The sequence below is a fragment of the Limulus polyphemus genome, unplaced genomic scaffold (assembly GCF_000517525.1).
Source record: "Limulus polyphemus unplaced genomic scaffold, Limulus_polyphemus-2.1.2 Scaffold2731, whole genome shotgun sequence".
NCBI lineage: Eukaryota > Metazoa > Arthropoda > Merostomata > Xiphosura > Limulidae > Limulus > Limulus polyphemus.
In genome coordinates, this window is record NW_013668341.1 from 97,190 (window position 1) to 116,798 (window position 19,609).

At 34.0% G+C, this 19,609-nt stretch overlaps 1 protein-coding gene across 4 annotated transcripts in view; it reads right to left on the minus strand.

Moving 5' to 3' along the window:
* The window catches only part of LOC106467758, an 88,330-nt gene that overhangs the window by 33,114 nt on the left and 35,607 nt on the right, over positions 1 to 19,609 (minus strand). For all 4 annotated transcript variants that reach the window (XM_013928135.2, XM_022395945.1, XM_022395946.1 and 1 more), the window contains exons 3-9: positions 16,157 to 16,326; positions 12,906 to 13,126; positions 10,670 to 10,827; positions 9,912 to 10,000; positions 9,295 to 9,523; positions 8,525 to 8,837; positions 2,012 to 2,106 (exon numbers count right to left, since the gene is read on the minus strand). In XM_013928135.2, the coding sequence (XP_013783589.2) occupies positions 2,012 to 2,106; positions 8,525 to 8,837; positions 9,295 to 9,523; positions 9,912 to 10,000; positions 10,670 to 10,827; positions 12,906 to 13,126; positions 16,157 to 16,326 (1,275 nt within the window). The remainder of the gene's footprint in view (positions 1 to 2,011; positions 2,107 to 8,524; positions 8,838 to 9,294; positions 9,524 to 9,911; positions 10,001 to 10,669; positions 10,828 to 12,905; positions 13,127 to 16,156; positions 16,327 to 19,609) is intronic.

Genomic DNA, 19,609 nt, shown 5'->3' on the forward strand with positions numbered 1-19,609 from the left:
TATATATACCTTTGTAAGGCACTACATTACCTCTGCTGCCCATGGTCTTCAAACCCACCTGTCACCTGCAAACCCCCCAAAAGCAAAGCCAGTCTCCACACAGTATTTCTCAGAAACATTCACCGATTCTTTACTACAGAAGAAATCCATCAAGCCCTTGAAACTTCCTTCAACCAACTCAACGATCCATGCAGTTCACCGAATCACATCCAAGAAAATAGGTTTAACCCTCTCATTTCATGAAAGTTGTCATGACTTCTAAACTAACAGTAGACTTCTTCCTCACCCATGGCTGCTCTCTTAAATTCTACCACTTCAAAGCAAAAAAACCATACCGGAAGCCTCGCCCATCCCCTGCCCTTACCAGTTCACCCCCCAAGCCCATGTTTCACAACATCCAAATGACAACTGCCACCTACCAAAACAATACTACCCAACCTATCACACCAGACCAAGCAACTCAAACTTTGCCCACATTTGAGACAAAAACACAAGACAACCCAAACTACCACCACATCAAGGAAAAAAGGTACCCAGATCCAGCCACCAGTCCTACCAGTAAACAACGATGCACATCAACAAACCAGCAACCTGCCCCTCAGACCGGTTCCACATTCTGCACCCTCCTCATCAAACTCACCCAACCCTCTAGTAATCAACACCTCCTCCGACCCGACATACCTGACAAACCTTTCTGTACTTTCTGCCCACTTACCAAAGAAATTGAGGACTTCATTCCATCACAATCATACCTGAACTTGAACCTGAAGTCCAGTAAATTCGTGGGAAACATTAGAAAAATCCAAAACTCTCTAAACATTAATCAACCCCCAGCACCGGACTTTACTTTGCCTCTCCAACTTATTTCTTCTCGCTAACTGGGCACTTGTAACGGATTGGCTCCTTACCAGTGAAAGTGAGTTTTCTCTGGGTATTCCCGTTTTCCCCCACATCAGATTATAGGCAGAGGATTTATAGATCCCCGCCACCCTGATGGACCATCTGTCTGATATCGGCCGTTCATGTTTATGATATTTACATAGTTTGTTTCTATCAAAATTTCATTCTAGTCATCCCTATCATTCTTTGCTTATACTTCAATTCAAGCCCATATCTCTAATCCATGTGCAGGATGAAGGAGGATTGCTTAATATTCAAGTGCCCCTAATTATTAATTATTTCTTCTGAAATAATTAAGTTCAAATCAAAATCACTAGCAGGAACAGAAATGGTGTCTCATTCACAACTTGTAGTCAAAACATTGAGAGAATAAAGATTTTGTTATAGTATTCATAGTCTCATTGCTACCTCAGTATGCAGTTATCATACCCAAAGCAGAAATAGTACCTTTAGTGCTTACTCAAATCACATGGTTTTCTAAACACAGTCCTTATGCATAGTTAAAAGAATCAACAGCTTCAAAAGTTTGATACCTACTGAAACCACATGGTATTCTGAACACATTCCTTACACGTAGTTGACAGAACCAACAACTTCAAAACTTTGATGCCTAGTCACATTCACATGGTATTCTGAACACAGTCCTTACACACAGTTAACAGAAGCAACAGCTTCAAAACTTTGATGCTCAACTTAAACCACATGGTATTCTGAACACTGTCCTTATACTCAGTTAAGAGAATAAATCAACATTCCAAATCAGTAATGCTTTTCACCCGATTCTGTTACACATGTGTATCTGAAATTCTGAAAGGGACTAGTATGTTCATAAGAATTAAATTTAAACAAAGATTACACCACATTAATTTAAAACACGAGATTTTTGGCTTCTCTTTCACAGCCAATTAAACATTACACAAAAATATAAAACTGAATTTAAAGTACTACATGGTACTCTATTTACTATCTGTATTTATGGTGATAATTTCTGATAGATGGATGAATAAATACTTATTCACACAAATATGATTACTGTTCAATGGATAAATTCATGCTTAAAATTAGATAAATGTTAGTAATACCAAAACACAGAGTAGTGTAACTATACTACCTGTTTGGCTTGGGCTCCCACATGCTTTATGCATGTTGACTCCAAAATGTTTTGGCTGGAAAGGACTTGAGAGGACAGCTTAGGAATAGTGTTAGCTAGAAACATAATTACACATTTTGATACAACTGCATGAGAAACTGGGTTTTAAGAAAGCAAACTGAAACCTAAACTTAAAAATGTTTGACTAACTTTCAAAAAGCTGCAAAATAAATCTTAAACATGTCTATCATCTATAGTTTTCAGTAAACATTAGTGTAATACAAGGTGTCAAGATCATACCACTTTCACGTGTAGAAAGGTGTATCTTAGATGTGGAAGGATGGCAATGAAAAGTGATGATGGTGAAAAAAATTACAACTTTCATTTTTTTTTATGGACTAATAGTGTCTTAATTTACTATCAAAATGACTACACCTTTCATTCAAAGGAAACTGTAAAGAATAGAGTTGAATCTGCTATTGTATACTTTAATCTTTTTCCCATTAACGCAAGAGCAGTCATCATTGTATATGTGAGTATAAAGGAGAGAGAACCACCCTTGTCACAGATGTGCTTCAGTACTCACAAAACCATCCAAGGTCAGACTATCAACACTTAATATAATTAGAATATATATATATATATATATATATATAACATATATCCATGTAGTTTTTATCTTAAGTTAGTTTAACTCAAGAGTAGCAGTACAGTTTTTCTAACATAAAAAATTATATACAATTATTCTCTCAGACATTCAGTTAATAATCCTAATAAAAAAATATCTTTAATGTATTAACGTGTTACACAGGACACTTATTTCCTCTTCAAAGTTTAATCACTTAAATAATTCCACTTTCTGCTTCATGATTATTACACACAAAAAAATATTAAAAAACAAAACCTGTTTAAAGCTCCAAGTTTTTTCAAACTAATTACAGCAATAAATAACAATTTAGAACTGTGTCCTGTCGTTGGCACACACCAAAAATATCTCAAAATAAACGACTACCATATAGTCTCCTTTTTAAACCCCCAAAACAGCAGAATCAGAATAAATTATTAAGGAATAACATAATAGCATTCAAACAGTTAGAAATGGATTAAAAACTTTTATGAAAAGGTTAAAAGTTTTGTGTTCCATTTATAAAACCACAAGAGTTTCAAGTTATAACACAAATTTAGAAATCTGCAACAATTTATCTTCTAACCTATAGATCATAAATTTTGACACTAAGTGCAACAAAGAACATAAAACTTTTTCAACACCCATAACGATGGTTGATAAAAGACAAGAAAAATAACTACATAAGATTTTTTCACATTAATTTAATAGTTTTTGTGGAGAAAAATGCAGGTTTTGTCACAGATTGTGGCTCATTGTGGATTTGGAGGAAGGTTTTTTTAAGCAGCACCAACCCACAACAAAGCAAATTGCTGCATACACACCACCCCAAAAAGGTGCTGAACTCAATGATTTGAAACCTTAATGACAGATGGCACCCAGCTGATGATTGTAGTGTGTGCTTTTACCATCTGTGTGTTTTTGTATCTCCATCTTCTGGTTTTCAGTGACAACTGTGAATAAAATGACAGCAGCAAACATTGCAAAACAGTTTGGAGAGATTACACTGGGGTCAGTTAGGCTAGCATCCCCTTAGGAAACGCCCAAACCATTTGCTACATCAAGTCAAGGAGTTTGCCCTCAAAGTTTTGCAAAAGAGGAGGATAAGAAGCCCAATGAGATGGACCTTGGGACTGATCAATTATAGATCTTGAGTTATGGCTTTGGTCACCAGATATGGAGCAAAAATGTGGTGTTTGTAGTAAGTTATTCAAATTCTTTAAAGGAATAAGAATTATCTTACAAAGTCAGATGAAATGTAATATGGGGATTAAAGCCATCAAGAAGGCAGTGCAAAGACTCACTTGGTAAGTTATCATACATGTTGAAGCAGGAAACAAACCACAGAATCCACATAGATCCTGCTCTTAAGAGCAAGAGAAAAACTAGTTTAGAAAAGCTGAAGGGATGGCAGATATCTATTAAGGATTATGGGAATGAGACTTTAAAGTTCAAAACATGGACCAACATAAAAGGAAAAAAGAAAGGTAAGACCATGAATAGATAAAGAAGGTTGTTTCAGGATTTGAGGGTAGATAAGAGGCTTTTATTTATAGAATATAGCTGAGAATCAGAAAGCTAGGTCAAAAGGAGAGTTTTCACCCTGACCCAACTTTCTGATTCTCAGCTACATTCTATAAACAAACGTTTGTTTGTTTATAGAATGTAGCTGAGAATCAGAAAGCTGGGTCAGGGTGAGTTTGTTTGTTTATAGAATGTAGCTAAGAATGAGAAAACTGGGTCAGGGTGAGAGTTTGTTTGTTTATAGAATGTAGCTGAGAATGAGAAAACTGGGTTAGGGTGAGTTTGTTTGTTTATAGAATGTAGCTGAGAATCAGAAAGTTGGGTCAGGGTGAGAGTTTGTTTGTTTATAGAATGTAGCTGAGAATCAGAAAGTTGGGTCAGACGGAGTTTGTTTGTTTATAGAATGTAGCTGAGAATGAGAAAACTGGGTCAGGGTGAGAGTTTGTCTGTTTACAGAATGTAGCTGAGAATCAGAAAGTTGGGTCAGACGGAGTTTGTTTGTTTATAGAATGTAGCTGAGAATGAGAAAACTGGGTCAGAGTGAGAGTTAGTAGAATTTCACACAAAGATACTCACAGAAGTGACAGACTAGAGAGAATGCAGCTAGTCTACTCCATCCACTGTCAACTCTTGGGCTACTCTTTTACCAGGGAAAATGTGGGATTTATTACCATATTATAATGCCCTCACAGTTGAAAGGATGAGCACATTCAGTGACGGAATTCAAGGTTGCAACCTGTAGATTGCGATTCAAGTGGCCTAACCAACAGGCCATGCCAGGTGCAAGTTGATAGGTATGAAGAAGAAAAGTCAAATAGACATCTAGGTAGGTGTTCACTGAAGACCCATTTACGTTTATGAAGGGCCTCTTCATGCAGAAGACGAGTGGAAAGTTGACTGTTCCAGAAGAAGGAAGGGAGCAACAACCTAATGTTTATTGTGACTCTACGTAAAACCAGAACCTGCCATGGATAAAAGGGCTTGTAAGGCCAACCTGACAAGATCTTGTCTTAATCTCTAGAATGATTAAGTTGGTCAAAGTCCAGCAAATAGTCAGGAAAGCAAGAACCAAGTCAGCAGCAGGTCAAAATAGGATTACCTCCAAGGTTTACAAGTAGCATTCCATCTTAATGAGGATATTTTGGTGAATGTTAGTCAAGGTGTGAGAGCATGGTGCCATACTAGGTGTTGGAGTGTGGTGCAATATTAGGTGTTGGTATGGTGCAAATGAAGTGATGAAATGTATATCCCAGAAGAAAAGAAAGCCACATCAACTTTGCAATGTTGGCCAGTCTCAATGTTGAAAGAAATATCTTCTAGCAAAGAAGTTAACAGCTTACTTATTGGAAAATAGGTTCACAGATACATCCACTCAGAAAGTTGAAGTACCAGGGATTCATGTATATCTGGAGCATGCACCAATGATCTCAAAAATTATTCAAGATGCAAGAAAGGGTATGAAAGACTTACATGTTGTGTGGCTGCAACTCTCAAAGGGGTCAGTTCCACATAAGCCGATCGAGCTAACAATGGACTTATTTTACTTATCTCAAATATCCAACATATTTATTGATTTCAGGAAGTACTTTACAACAAAATCTTTCCAAAAAGATTGGCAGTCACTGGAGTTGGATTTGCAATGGACTGTGCTATCTTACCAATTTTATTTGACATGGAAGTGATAATCCAAGGGGTGCAGTCAGAGGCAAGAAGTATTGAAGGGAGTGAGAGGCAAACTCTATCATCTATCAGAGCATTTATGGATGCTTGACCATCTTTTAGAACAATACTGAAATAACAAGAAAAATATATCAAAATCTATTTGAAGACTTAGTTTTTTGACTGATGATATTATTTCACAAAATATAAAAAAAATTCAAGGAGCAGATATTATTTGAGAGTCGAAAAAAATGCCTCCACCTGTTGATGGTAGGTGAAATCATGAAGTTTCAACAACGTGTCAGATAAGGCCTAACAGTCCCTTCATGTAACTAAGAAGTAAACCTGCCAGTGTGAACCACAATTTCTGTGTATGGAGAAAAAAATTTACTACCAGACCTTTCACCATCAATAAAGTTAGAGGCTCAAAAGCAACCGGGAAAGCTCAAAACATCACACACTCGAAGAATCAACAGAAGAAAAACAAATCAAAGGCAACTTATTCCAAAGTGGTCTCCTTTTCGTTTTTCATAGGTCATATAAAGACTGTGATAAAGTAAGTTGTTTTGTTAGAGCAAAGCAGCTGTAGGCCACCTGCTGCATCCATAAACTTACCATGGACCCACAGGGGGGCTGAAAATCCAACAGACAAAAAGAAGGCACAAGGAAAAAAATGAATCTAAAGTCGATGATCACACTCAAATGCAGCCTCAGAGCCCACCGGAGAACTACCACAGATCCGAACATATGTCTCCATCTCACTACAAATAAGATCACTGAAAGTCTCAACTGAGAGTGACACCTCCCCCTCAATTGCTGTGTGATGCTAGATATCAGAGTGGGAGAGGATACACCCAATTGGCCTCTATGCCGAAAATAAAAATCTGGATATTCATACCATAATCAGCTTGTCAATCGGAAGGAAAAAAAATTTTTTTAATTCTTATTATTATAGTTACAAAATCAACTAGCTAACACAATAACATTAAAAGTATCTCTGAATGATCTTAATAATATTGTGAAACTTGTTAGTGATGCTGTCGAGATAAAGTGATAAAATTATCTGAATGAGGTGCTTATATACAGTACCAGGATAGAGGGTGCATTGACGTAGATGTAGAGTATCACAAGAAAATTATCACCAAGGGCTACTGAGTGGGGTATGAAAGACAACCAAGAAGTTTCACTCAAGTCTCAAGCAACACAGACACAAGAATCACAACCCTCAAATTTGAATACTTTAACATCCAACCATGAGACTCAAAGTTGAATTGCCAAAAAAGACAGACGAACCCAGGCCAAAGAAAAGCCCACTGAAGACTTTTGTAATTTCTGAGGTCAGCCTAGCAGCTTGACTAACCTTCCATCCAGCAAAAAACACTCAAGTTTGACTCCAAGTCCATCTTCAGACCCAAACTGTTCAATACCATGGATTGTACAGACTCCATTAAAGATAATGACCAGCCACCAGCACTATGATTAGCCAAACTGCCAGCACAACTATACCAACAGACCACACCACAACAACGAGTACAACCAAGATTTCTCGAGCATCACATCGGCTTTTCACCCTTGAAGTTTATTTTAAATATGTTTATATTACAAAAGTTTCACTAACACTTGTCTTTTACTTCGTATTTTAGATTTTCACAGACATGGTCAGAGCAATTATTCGGCACCCTGACCGCAAAAGTGGGTTTTCTTGGGGTACTCAGTTTCTCCCCACAGTAAAATTTTTCCTTGAACCTAGGATCCTATGATCCCAACCCTGAAAAGGTGCCATTCCGCATAGTAAACCAAGTTATAGTGAAAGCTATGAAGGATGTGTCACTCTTCTATTGGTCTAATGATGATTACATCATAGGCTGGCACAATACACGTTGTTGACATGTGTGTGTAGGACAGGAGTTTTATTCAAGACTTGTGGAATGTATAGGAAATGACATGGCAGTGCATGCAGGTTAATAGTTTTTTGTGATTATGAGAGGTGAGTAGCATTTCTGGATTTGAAGTTGTAATGATAATAAATAAAAGATTGAAATACAAACAAGCATTTCTCTTTTTTCACATTGTTAATAAAGGATTTAATATCCTGTTACGACAGCGGAAGTCACGCGACACTGGGAGCACGCGCGCTGGAGTTTCTCGAAGGATCATGAATTATCGGGGAGGCCCGAGTTTGTTTGAGGCACCCTCTTTTTTTAATATATAAGCCTGGCAAGAAAAACCAGCAGAGGGCAGAGATAGATTGAAGATATAGATAACTAAGTCAAGTGAACAGTAGGCACCATAAGTAAAGTGTGTGAATCATGTGTGTTTAAAAGTAGTTAAGTTTAACGTACTGATTGGAAATTCTATGTATTACTAAAAGTTGTATCGAGAAAGAATAAACTAGTTTTAATCAAGAAAGGATTTGTATCGCTGAAGTTCCTCGGAAAAAATTTCTACAGGAAATTAACAAACAAGCAGATACGTAACAAATTGGTGTCAGAGAGTGGGACAGAAAAAAAAAAAAGAAGATGGAAACGAGAACAAGAAGATAAATAACAATCCCTTTGAATTAAACTTTCATTTTTGGCAAGCTTTTAAGTTCTAATAACCATAAATAAAAAAACGACAATGTAAACAAGAATTACTGTCCTTGACAAAGAAAATACATCCTTCATTAATTAGGATTTACTTAAGAGATTTCTGTTTTCATTAAATGAAAAGATGATGATACTTACAGAAGTTTCCAAATTCTACAGGTTTTAATGGCAGATTTACATTTTGTGGTTTTGCTTGTTGATAATCAAGATTGTCAAAATAATTAAACTGCTGTTTCTGTAATTCTTGTAGTTGATGCTGTTGATAACTTTCAAATTCTTGTTGCTGATGTTGAAGCTGTTGCTGTAGTTCAGTCTGCCGTGACAAAGTTTGTAATTTTTTTATTTTTTTCTGGAGACTCACGTGTCTCTCCCTTTTAAATTGTGCAATTTGATTTCGAATTACCATTGCAACTATTTTCACATCTTCTTCCATAATTATCCCAGTCATTTGCTGAGAGAGATATAAAAAAATAGTACTAATAAAACATTATTCTTAATATTAATCTATATAATGATAAAAAATAAAAATATTATGATAATGATATAAATTTATTCTATGTAATTTATCACACACATGTATTATTAACTAAATAAATGTAGGAAGAAATTAGTTACTTTTCAACAGACATATATATCAAATTCATAATACACACTATTAATAAAAATTCAACAAAGCAATTAGAACAAAAAATAAACAACTTTGTGATAAAAAGATATATAGACAAAGACTACAATGTACATATATAAGCAAAAAAATAACATGATATTGCAATAAAGAAAAATAATGCTTAAATTTAAAAACCTCTTTTATTTCATTGTTTTTGATTGGATGTGATATGGGACAAAAATAAAGCTATACTTCATAAGCCCTAAAACCAGTGTTACACTTTTCATGGTAGAGAACTCACCATTGCCTGAGCTACTTCATCTGGGTTATCAGTTTCAACATCAAACTCGAACTGAATTGCTTCGTTGTCTTTATGTCTGTCTTTGCGTTTTTTTGGATCCAACACTCTAAGACGCACCTCTACTTTTGTTTCTGTACTAGTTAAACTTTTTTCTCTGTTTACAAACTCAACTTTTACACCAAGTTCCTCTTGAAAGAAATCTAGCTGAAGTAATTCTTTCACAGTTGGCCTAAAGTATTTGTAAAAATAATTGTTTTGATATAGTATCTTAATAACAATAAACACTAGTATACTTGGATTGAAAAATTCCTACATTGAATATCAAATCTCCAAAATTGATTCAACTAACATCAATGATAATCAATAAGAGTAGGCAGAGTTACCTGTAGTTTTGAAAATCATCTGATGGATAAAATATAAGGAGATTAAATCACCAATTAAAATCAAAATAGAGAACAATATTATTACTACACAAAAATCTACTTTATCTTCAGTCTTTCTTACTGTAATTTTACTCTGTCTTATAATATTAATGCAATTAGAAACAATATTAACAAGTTTTTCTATTCTTAAAACCAGAAACAAAAAAAAAAAACAAGAGCAATAACTTGTCTCACCTATCTTCTCTTTTTAGTTGGGTACACTTGCTGATAAGATCTTGCAGTTGAGGATTTTCCACTTTGCTAAAATTTTGGGGCGGAATACCCTGATTAAAAAGAGAGCCATACAGGCTAGAATGAATTACACAGTGCCAAACTGGATTAACTTTTTGCAAGGAACTAAGAAAAAATACTCAAATATCAGTTCATGTTTCTATTCTGGAATTATGAAGTGTAAAGCTCTTAGACTACCGAACTTTCTCTCATGGAAAATTCAAGCAAAAATTACAACACTATTTCATAAATTTTGTTTTTGTTTCTAGTTAAGCACAAAGCTACATCACGAGTATCAAAACCAAGTTTTTAGCACTGTAAGTACACAGACGTACAGCTGAGCCAATGGGAGAGTTATTTAATAAAATCTAATATGTTATCAAAACCTAAGTAACAACATTAATATCATACTTCCCAATTCACAGTTTTTATTATAATGTACGAAAGACATTTTAAATAGTGATACAATAAATAACAAAATCAGATAAAATGTTAAAACAGAATCAAATGTTTGAAGTCAGGAGTCAGCTTGGTTTTCATAAATAAAGAAGACGTAAGCCAACATGGACACTAATGTTATTAGTGTTTGGCTTAACTCTTGATATCTAGTTTTAACTAATTTCATTGATTGTTGCATCTCTATTTAGAATTTCAATTATGTTTACAGAATCATAAATGAAACACCCCTGAACTGCATTTGAATAAACAAATGTCAAACTTACATTAATCACCTTCTTGTAAATTTGAGCAGGCCCAATGCACTCTGAGTATGGGTACTCTGTGGTTGCCATCTCTAGCATGCACATTCCAAAAGCATAAACATCCACTGCCTCATCATAGCGTTCCTCGTACATTTCTGGAGCCATGAACTCTGGCGTACCTTCAAAACACAAAGAAAATGTATAAAAATTGCACTATTAATAAAATTACTATTTTCGTTTAATGCAAATTAATTACTGAATAAAAATATAAATTCTGAACTACTAAACATCACAGCACTAGAAGTGTCTCCTGTCCAATTTCACAGTTTCAAGTCATACCAAGAAAACCTTGGACTAGAGTACTGGAATTTAAAATGAAAGATACTGTCATCATAGACAAAATAACTACTAATTGAAAAGGCAACATTATCAAAACCTGTTTACTACCACAATTTATAACTTTTGATTTTTCTTTTTGCTAAAAGATAAAAGGAAGAAATAAATATATGTGAGAACCATAGAAAAAAGTGTGATTGGTGTGTTTCAAATTACATTTGATAACTGCGATGAAGGTTGTTTTAGCCAACATGATGATCACACATTTCTTTTTACCTTTGACCAATTTTAACCATTTCTTTATATTTTCAAACTGTATCAAGTTGTTGGTGTATTTGTTACATTATCTGTTTCAGTGCCTTAACACATTAAAAACCAAACAAAGAAAATATACTTCATACATCAGACTAATTTGTGATCTACCAAACTCAAAACATACTTTTAATTATGAAAACTGTTTAAGTTCTTTTACTGTTTTTTCATATTAAATTCTTAGTTAATCCATATACTAAGAAAAGCTTTAGAAATACATATTATATATATAAATACCAACAAATATTCTGAAAGAAATTAATTTCTGATTACTACTAAAAAAAAGGTATTTATTAAACACCAATCTTCTTTTAGGCCACCAAAACGTTCTACAGTTATTAAGCAATGGCTTTCTGGTTACTGCCACAAAATATTACAGACATTAATCATTAATATTATGCATGATTACTGCTGAAAGATATTACAGTTACTAAATATCAACTTCCTGGTTACTACTATAAGAAGTCAGAGTCACTAAATTTATCAACTTTCTGATTACTACTACTACAAGATGTTATAGTCTCTAAATAACAACTTCCTGGTTATTACTACAAGATTTTGCAGTAACTAAACATCACAAGCTTCAGCTTCTTAGTTACTACCTCAAGATGTTGAGATGATACCACTAAACATTAACTTTCTGGTTACTACTTACATGTGCAGTTATTAATCCACAAGTTCATGATTTTTATCACAAGATGTTACAGTCATTAATTACTTCAAGTTAACAACTTATAAGTTTACCAAATGAATAAAAAAACTCTTAAAATTCGACATGAAATTTGTACATTTTACCATAATATTTGAATTATTGGGTGTATATTAGACCTGCATATTTTAAGTATTAATTGTAAAATTGGTACTTCTTAGCAAGATATTCAAGGTGTATACAACATTCATATTTTAATAGGATATTTCAACTATTAGGTGTAGGCAACATACGTACATTTTATCAATCTCCTATGGTAACATATGTCTACTTAAACATCTCAAAAAGCCTGGGCAAGAATGGTACTACACACATCGTGAAAGTTAATCCAGTTACAGCTATAATAGTTAGTTAAACATTCCAAAAGCTGATAAAAATGTCATGGTGAATATTGCATACTATCACTATGAGACTAATGTTTTCATACCACTATATTTAGCCTCATGTCCATGTCAACAGTTCTTCCGTAATACACAAGTACAAACAAGAACTGATGATATACCATTTAAACATATCACCCATTGATTTTTGTGCCTTTGGATTATTCCAACAGTTCCTCTGAAATTGTTATCATATGCAATGCATCGTTGATGGACTTTGGAAAGCATGTAAAGATGGGGGACAACATTATCCCCTGCATATTGTGTGAAAGCTCCCTTGGCACTTATTCTTGTGAAGTTATTAAGTTACATCAGATCTTAAACATCTTCCCTGTGTTATAAACACGTTACATACAACTAATATTAGCATATGTATAGAATACAATAAACAATTTAAATGCTATGCATCAAGAAATTAAAAATCAACTTTAGTGGGGTTTCCACACAAGTTTTTTCATTTTAAATACAATATATAAACAGGTCTTAAATTTTTTTCATCTTAGAGAAAAAAAATCCTTACCAATAACACTTTTTGCAAATGACCTATTTTTCAAAGTTGCTAAACCTAAGTCTCCAATCTTTACTGAACCAGTAGTACCAGTTATGAAGATATTGTCACACTTGAGATCTCTGTGGATAATTGGAGGAGATCGAGAGTGAAGAAAGTTCAAGCCCTTCAGAATTTGTCGACACCAGGACTTTAAAACCTTCAGATTGATCTTTATAAATCTACGAAGATAACTAAAAAAAAAATAATGATAACACATGTTAAGTTAGCTTATTTTGTAAATATAAAATGATAATATTTAAAAACCTAATTATCAAGCAATACCTTTCTTAAGCTAAGCTAAAGAAAAATTATTAAGTAACTGATATAGTGAGTGAAATATGGTTACGATTTTCCCAGTTAGCATTTGGCTGGCTAGAATCTTTGTCAGAATGCTCCTCAAACTAAGCTAAAAGTGTAGGGTATCACAGGGTGTTGGTTTGACTGCTCCTGTTGTATTATAATGGCTGCATTTTGCACCCTCTGTAACATAGATATTGTTGACTTTGCCACTAATGCACACAAATTGGTTCATATTCCATTCTGAGCAAGACTGTTGCTCTTACCAGATTGATGAGGTTCGATTTTCTGCACTTTCTGGGCTTCATCATAATTTAGATGGGTAAGAGTCTTCACTAATTTCTTTTTCAGACAATCCCTATGTGCAGCCATTTTTATTCTCCAGTCCATTAGAAAAACAACAGAAAAGTGACATTATATGGAACTCTTCTGCCTACACATGTTGGAGTGAAGAAAGAGGTAAGAACTAGTAGATCCTTATCTGTATAGACTTGACAGGTATTATGGTTTTAAAGTCTAACAAGCCCATTTTCTCATTACCCTCTGCATTTATTCACAACAATTTTAGATTTTGTTTTGGAAGTCTGTAGATCAAATGTTTTTTTAAATGTCTCTTTCTTTCTTGGCTATATGCATGAGAATGAGCTGCCGATTAAAGATAATAGCTTCCATTTCAATTCAAGGAATGCAGCAGTTGTAACAAGAGTGTGATCCGTGGCTGAGTCAGAGTCTCTATCTCTCTACTATCCTTTTGGGGGTATCATTCTTGGCTAGAATACAGATGATATTGTCAGTGCCTCCTTCAATGATCTAACATTCATATTTGAGACTATTTCCAATCATATAAAACTCTAAGTATTAAAGTCACCTGCAATGTGGACTCTTGTGCCCATATTAATGAGAGGATTCAGCAAACTAGTCCACTTCTTTTCTTTGTCATCATGTCACCAGGAAAATACATGTTAAGCAGGATGTATTCCAATAGTTTTCCAATGGTCGTCCTTCTACATTTGTGATTACAGGCATTCTAAAATATTATTTGAATATAATTCCTGTTCATTCTCACTCTGTTTTTATTTACTTTCTTGTCTTTCCCTTATCTTCTAAGTGTCTACCTTGAGGCACATTTGTTATTGTAGAGTCAAGTTATGTGAACTCATAGTTTAATACATTTACTGCTGAGGACGCACATGTATGTGTTTAGCATTCTTTTGAGTGTGCTCATGATGCACACGTGCATTATAAATACAAAAATGTAAAGATTAGATGTTTTAGATTTGTTATTGTTGCTATTTTTTAAATTGAAAACACAAAGATATTGCACTAAAACCCTTATAAGCACTTGTTACGAGTGATGCCAAGAGAATAAGAAATTGTAAATATTGTAACGTTAGTTTATAGCATTAACTTTGGTAACTGATTATAATAAATCTTTTTGAGTTTTGAACTTAAATTAGAATCACATACATATTTTGAGTTTTTCATATAAAACTCTGTTAGCAAATTTTACCTATGTTTTATGCTATGATTTAAAAAAATTATGTTTAATCTTGAAAAATATTTTAATTGTGAACCAACTGTGTGTGTGTGTGTGTGTGTGTGAGCATTAACATGAACTAACCCTTCTTGTTCTGACTTAAATTTTTCAAATAATAATTAGTACTTGACTATGAATATAAAATTATGAGTATAACCAGACATAATTCTCTCTTACACATATTAACCATGTTGTTAAAAACATTTTCTACAACAATATGCAATGTGTAGTACAGAACAAAGTTGTCTGCCTACTACTTCCTTAGTTAATACGTACATTTTTTTTAAAACTATAGATTTTTTCAGAGTTCTTAGCTAAAACACTGTGATTTGCTCAAATAACACTATGTTCTTATATCTATTGTTTCCCTTTCTTTCAACAATAAAAGTTTGGTGGTTTTAATTAAATGTACGTTATTTACTGACATCCAGAAATGGAAAGTAATCTTTCTTTTCAGTGAATCAAACAAGGATTGGAGGCAGCCACACCCTGAAGCTTAACTCTCAGTGGACATAGGTTTTGAATGTGAGGTACATTTTATGTGCAAACTTATCTTTGTTCATGTATTTTGTTTTGGTATATATATATATAAGGCTAGATTTGCTGCTGTAAGTCAGGATTTTTCAGACTTAGACAGAGATATAACTTTTAAACTTCCTTTTCCTTAGTTAAGCTAACTAATACACACGGTATTTGTAGCTTTGGTAAGTATGACTTTTATTTGCAGCAGCTTTTGGATTTAACTTTAACTTGAAAGTTTCAGTTAGAGTGGCTTGTACTGATTTAAACTTGGAAAAATCATTTTATTAGACTGTGGTTTAACCTTTTCTTAAATCTAAATGCAATTTAGATTTTATTTTATTTATATATTAACCTGGGGTTTTTATTTTATTTTTAAGCTTTGAGGTTTTAGTTTAACATATGGGAAAGGAAGAGGATATTGAACTGATCTGAGTTTTCTAAATAGTATTCAACTCACTCTTATCCATTTGACACACACACAAATAAGCAGTTGCTCCTGTTTAGATTTTTGTATTATATTGTGATCATGTTTTTAATAAATAAATATTTCTTTATTTGTCAGACTATCTATGTTGAATCTCTTCTTCTCAATAATACCAGTTATGGATTGGAGAAAGCATTATACTTCACAGTCTGGTATTCTCCAAACCTCCAGTTAGTAGGCCTAACCGACAGCTGTGTGGGAATACCACAAATGTAGTAAATGATGAAAAATATTTCATATTTAAAGAAATATTTACAACATTATATTTCTTATACAATCAATAAATAATTGTCTATGGCAAATACCCACTATTAAGTTTCTTTCCTGCATTGTTATTTAATATGTATGTTTACAGTGTTATGCTGTGAGACTAATGCTTACGTTTTAAGTGTTCCTGATGTCATTAGTTCTGTGATAAGGACCAAATATTTCTTCTTTGGCAGATTAACTTCCCAAAAGTCATAAAAGCGTACAATATTTGGATGCTGGAGCCCTTTTAGCATTTCTACTTCTTCTCGAAATCTTTGGCGGGTACTCTTCTTTAGTCGTTCCTAATAACAGAAACAACCTTTTAGTTCAGAAAAAGGCATGATAGTAGAATTGTGAGTAAGTTTACCTTGATTATCATTTAAAACTTTGATTTTTAACATATTGAATAAATTTTGTCATTTATTAGATTTGCATCATACTTGGTTTATATGTAAAACATATCTACAAATCATGCAAGTTTGCTCAAGAAACCTTTCAAAACCATTAATGCAGTATGTATTGAAAGCTTCATTCCTCACACAAATTACTATTTAATTACTTCTGTAACGTTATTACAGTAGCAGTAATTGGAAAACATAGAGAATTAAAAACTGGTAATTAGAAAAAACAAAACCAATCACCCAAGTGATTTCAGAAGATTTTCCAAACATCTTAAAGTACTCAGTACTTGGAAGTATCCATCTATAAACAAACTAATAATTAGCTCAGGTAAGTTTCATCATCAAAAATTGAACATGTACAACTGAGTTAATAAATATACCTTAAAATACTACACAGCAAAATTGAGCCTACAAATTCTTCTTGAGTAAGCCACACAGCTAAGCATCAACAAATGTGAGCCAATAAATGCTACATTAAAAACCCATGCAGCAAAACCTTAGAAAATCTAAAACAATGAATGCATTTTGAACAAGCAAATATATGCCAATTAATGTACTTTTACTACAAAAAATTTGTTTCTCCTTTAAAAAATTCAACTGCACTCCTTGGAAAACTTTGATAGATTCTGACAACTGTTGTAGGAGAACAAGATCTTCACAGTCTTTTATTTTTGTACGATGAGATTTCAGTCAGCTCTCATTTTCTTCTTCTTATCATACTAAATCACTTTAATAACCAGTCTTCTCATAGTGTTAAATGCCCATAAATCTATTGAATCCCTTTATTAAACAAAAAATAAAAACATATAACAGTACAACTTTCTGCCGGTTACATCTGATACTCTCCATCTACAACTCATTTTGAAGTAGAATGAATAGCATCTAAATTAAGTACTTGTTAAATAATACGTTAAAAAAAAAAGAGTAAAAAATCAATTCCATAAAAAAATATTACTAACAGCAAAGTACCCAACTGTTACGTATCTGCTTGTATGTTTGTTTCTGGTAGAAACTCTTTCCGAGGATCTTCAGTGATACAAGTCCTTTCTTGATTAAACCAGTTTATTCTTCCTCGATACAAACTTTTAGTACACATTAGTTCCGCAATCAGTACGTTTCTCATCACTTTAATCTTAACAACTTTTATAATACACGCTATAAATCACAGCGATTCACAATCTTGATAACTTCGCTCTTGGTGAGTGCAAAACACACACTTTATGGCTCACTAGCTCAAAACTAACAGAATCTTGCCACTGTTGCTGACTTTCCTGTAGTTGCTGCTGACTTTCCCACAACTGTTGGAGACTTCCTTCCTGTTTTCTCGTTCTTCTTGTTTCCTTTCCTGTTCCAGTTGCCACTGGTGCTGGTTTTCTTGCCACTGCTGTAGTCTCTCTTCTTGTTTATTTTCTCGTTCTTCTTTTTTCTTTTGCTGTTCTTGTATTGCTGCCATCAAATCTGCTAAGCTGTAGTTTGATTTGCCACTTCTCGTTTCCATCTTTCTTTTTTTTCGTCCCACTCTCTGACACCAATTTGTTACGTATCTGCTTGTTTGTTTGTTTCTGGTAGAAGCTCTTTCCAAGGATCTTCAGTGATACAAGTCCTTCCTTGATTAAACCAGTTTATTCTTCCTCGATACAAACTTTTAGTACATAGTAGTTCCACAATCAGTACGTTTCTCGTCACTTTATTCTTAACAACTTTTATAATACACGCTATAAATCACAGCGATTCACAATCTCAATAACTTCGCTCTTGGCGAGTGCAAAACACACAATTTACGGCTCACTAGCTCGAAACTAACAGAATCATAAATTACATTGAATTCAAAGTAACTACTGCTCTCTCTTCATTCACCTTCCGCTGGCTATACCTATACTTATACTCTGGGTGGTAATTTTGGTTACGTCCTTTCAACCTCAACGTGTTTGAGGACAACCAGGGTGTTCATAAGCTTATTCCGCTTCTCTTCAACCCCATGCTTGGTGATGGATGTACATATTCATATGTACATATGTGAGTATCATAGTTTGTCCTGGATTTGGTTTGACCAGGTCTGGAGCATACATTAAGCTTAGAAAATCAGGCAGCGGCACCTTCGAGGATGCATCGGGTGAGATAAAGCACTAGGGCTAAAAATTTTGGGTTGGGGAGGAGACCATCTGTCGGTCCTTTTCAGGGCTAGGAAGAGGGCTGTGGTCCAATTCTCAGAATTTTGCTTTCACTGCCAGGCTTTTATATACTAACGAAGAGGGCATCTCGAACACACTCGGACTTCCCCGATCATTCGAGAAACTGATCACGCACGCCACCAGCGCTAACGCGCCAGCAGAATCACGTGACTTCCGCTATCGTAACACAACTAATGAAACAATCATTACAATTAAGGTTGTACGAACATTATATTAAAATAGCTATATTCATTACTAAGTTGATATTTAGTTCTGATCCATGTAGGTAGTTTGCTTTGATTAATATTAAATACAAAAATAAGAGGACATATAGTCTCAAACACTGACATGCTAATGGAAAATATAAGGCAGGTTAATAAACAGATAACACAACTCAACAAGTGGTTATATTGTAAAACGCAAATTGTTTAAAAAACAAACTACTAAACACAACAGAAGTTTGTGAAACGAGAATATATTAGCACTCTACACAGCTTTCTTGGGAAAACAGCCCAAAATTATTTGCTTAGCCTTTCCTGTATGCGTAAACAAGAAAGTTTTTAATGTAACCATTAGCCACTAGATGGCAGCGAATTCGTGTACTTCGCAGTCCTTCAACTTATTGGCCTGTTATTGAAAAACTGTAACCTGTTATTCCTTCATTTGTAGAAGTTACTCTCGTTAACAGTGCGTTATATGTAAATATATTAATTGTACATTGTTATAAAGTATTGCTTTAGTTACTTAACAATGCCTACAGTACGCGATAAATATAAACGTTTAATTTGATAGTACTGTCACGTTAATTACCAGAGATAAATGGCGTCAAAAGTGTATAAAAACATTAATACACTAACATAACAAACACAATTTCCAGGAAAGGATGCCGAAGGCCGCCTAGAGGGGTCACCTGTTGTAACCTCTCACAGTAATGTGTTGTCTGTCTGTCAGTCATTTCGAAGACAAATGACGTCACAAAAGGGACGCAAACGTTGCAATTTGTACTGTCGGTG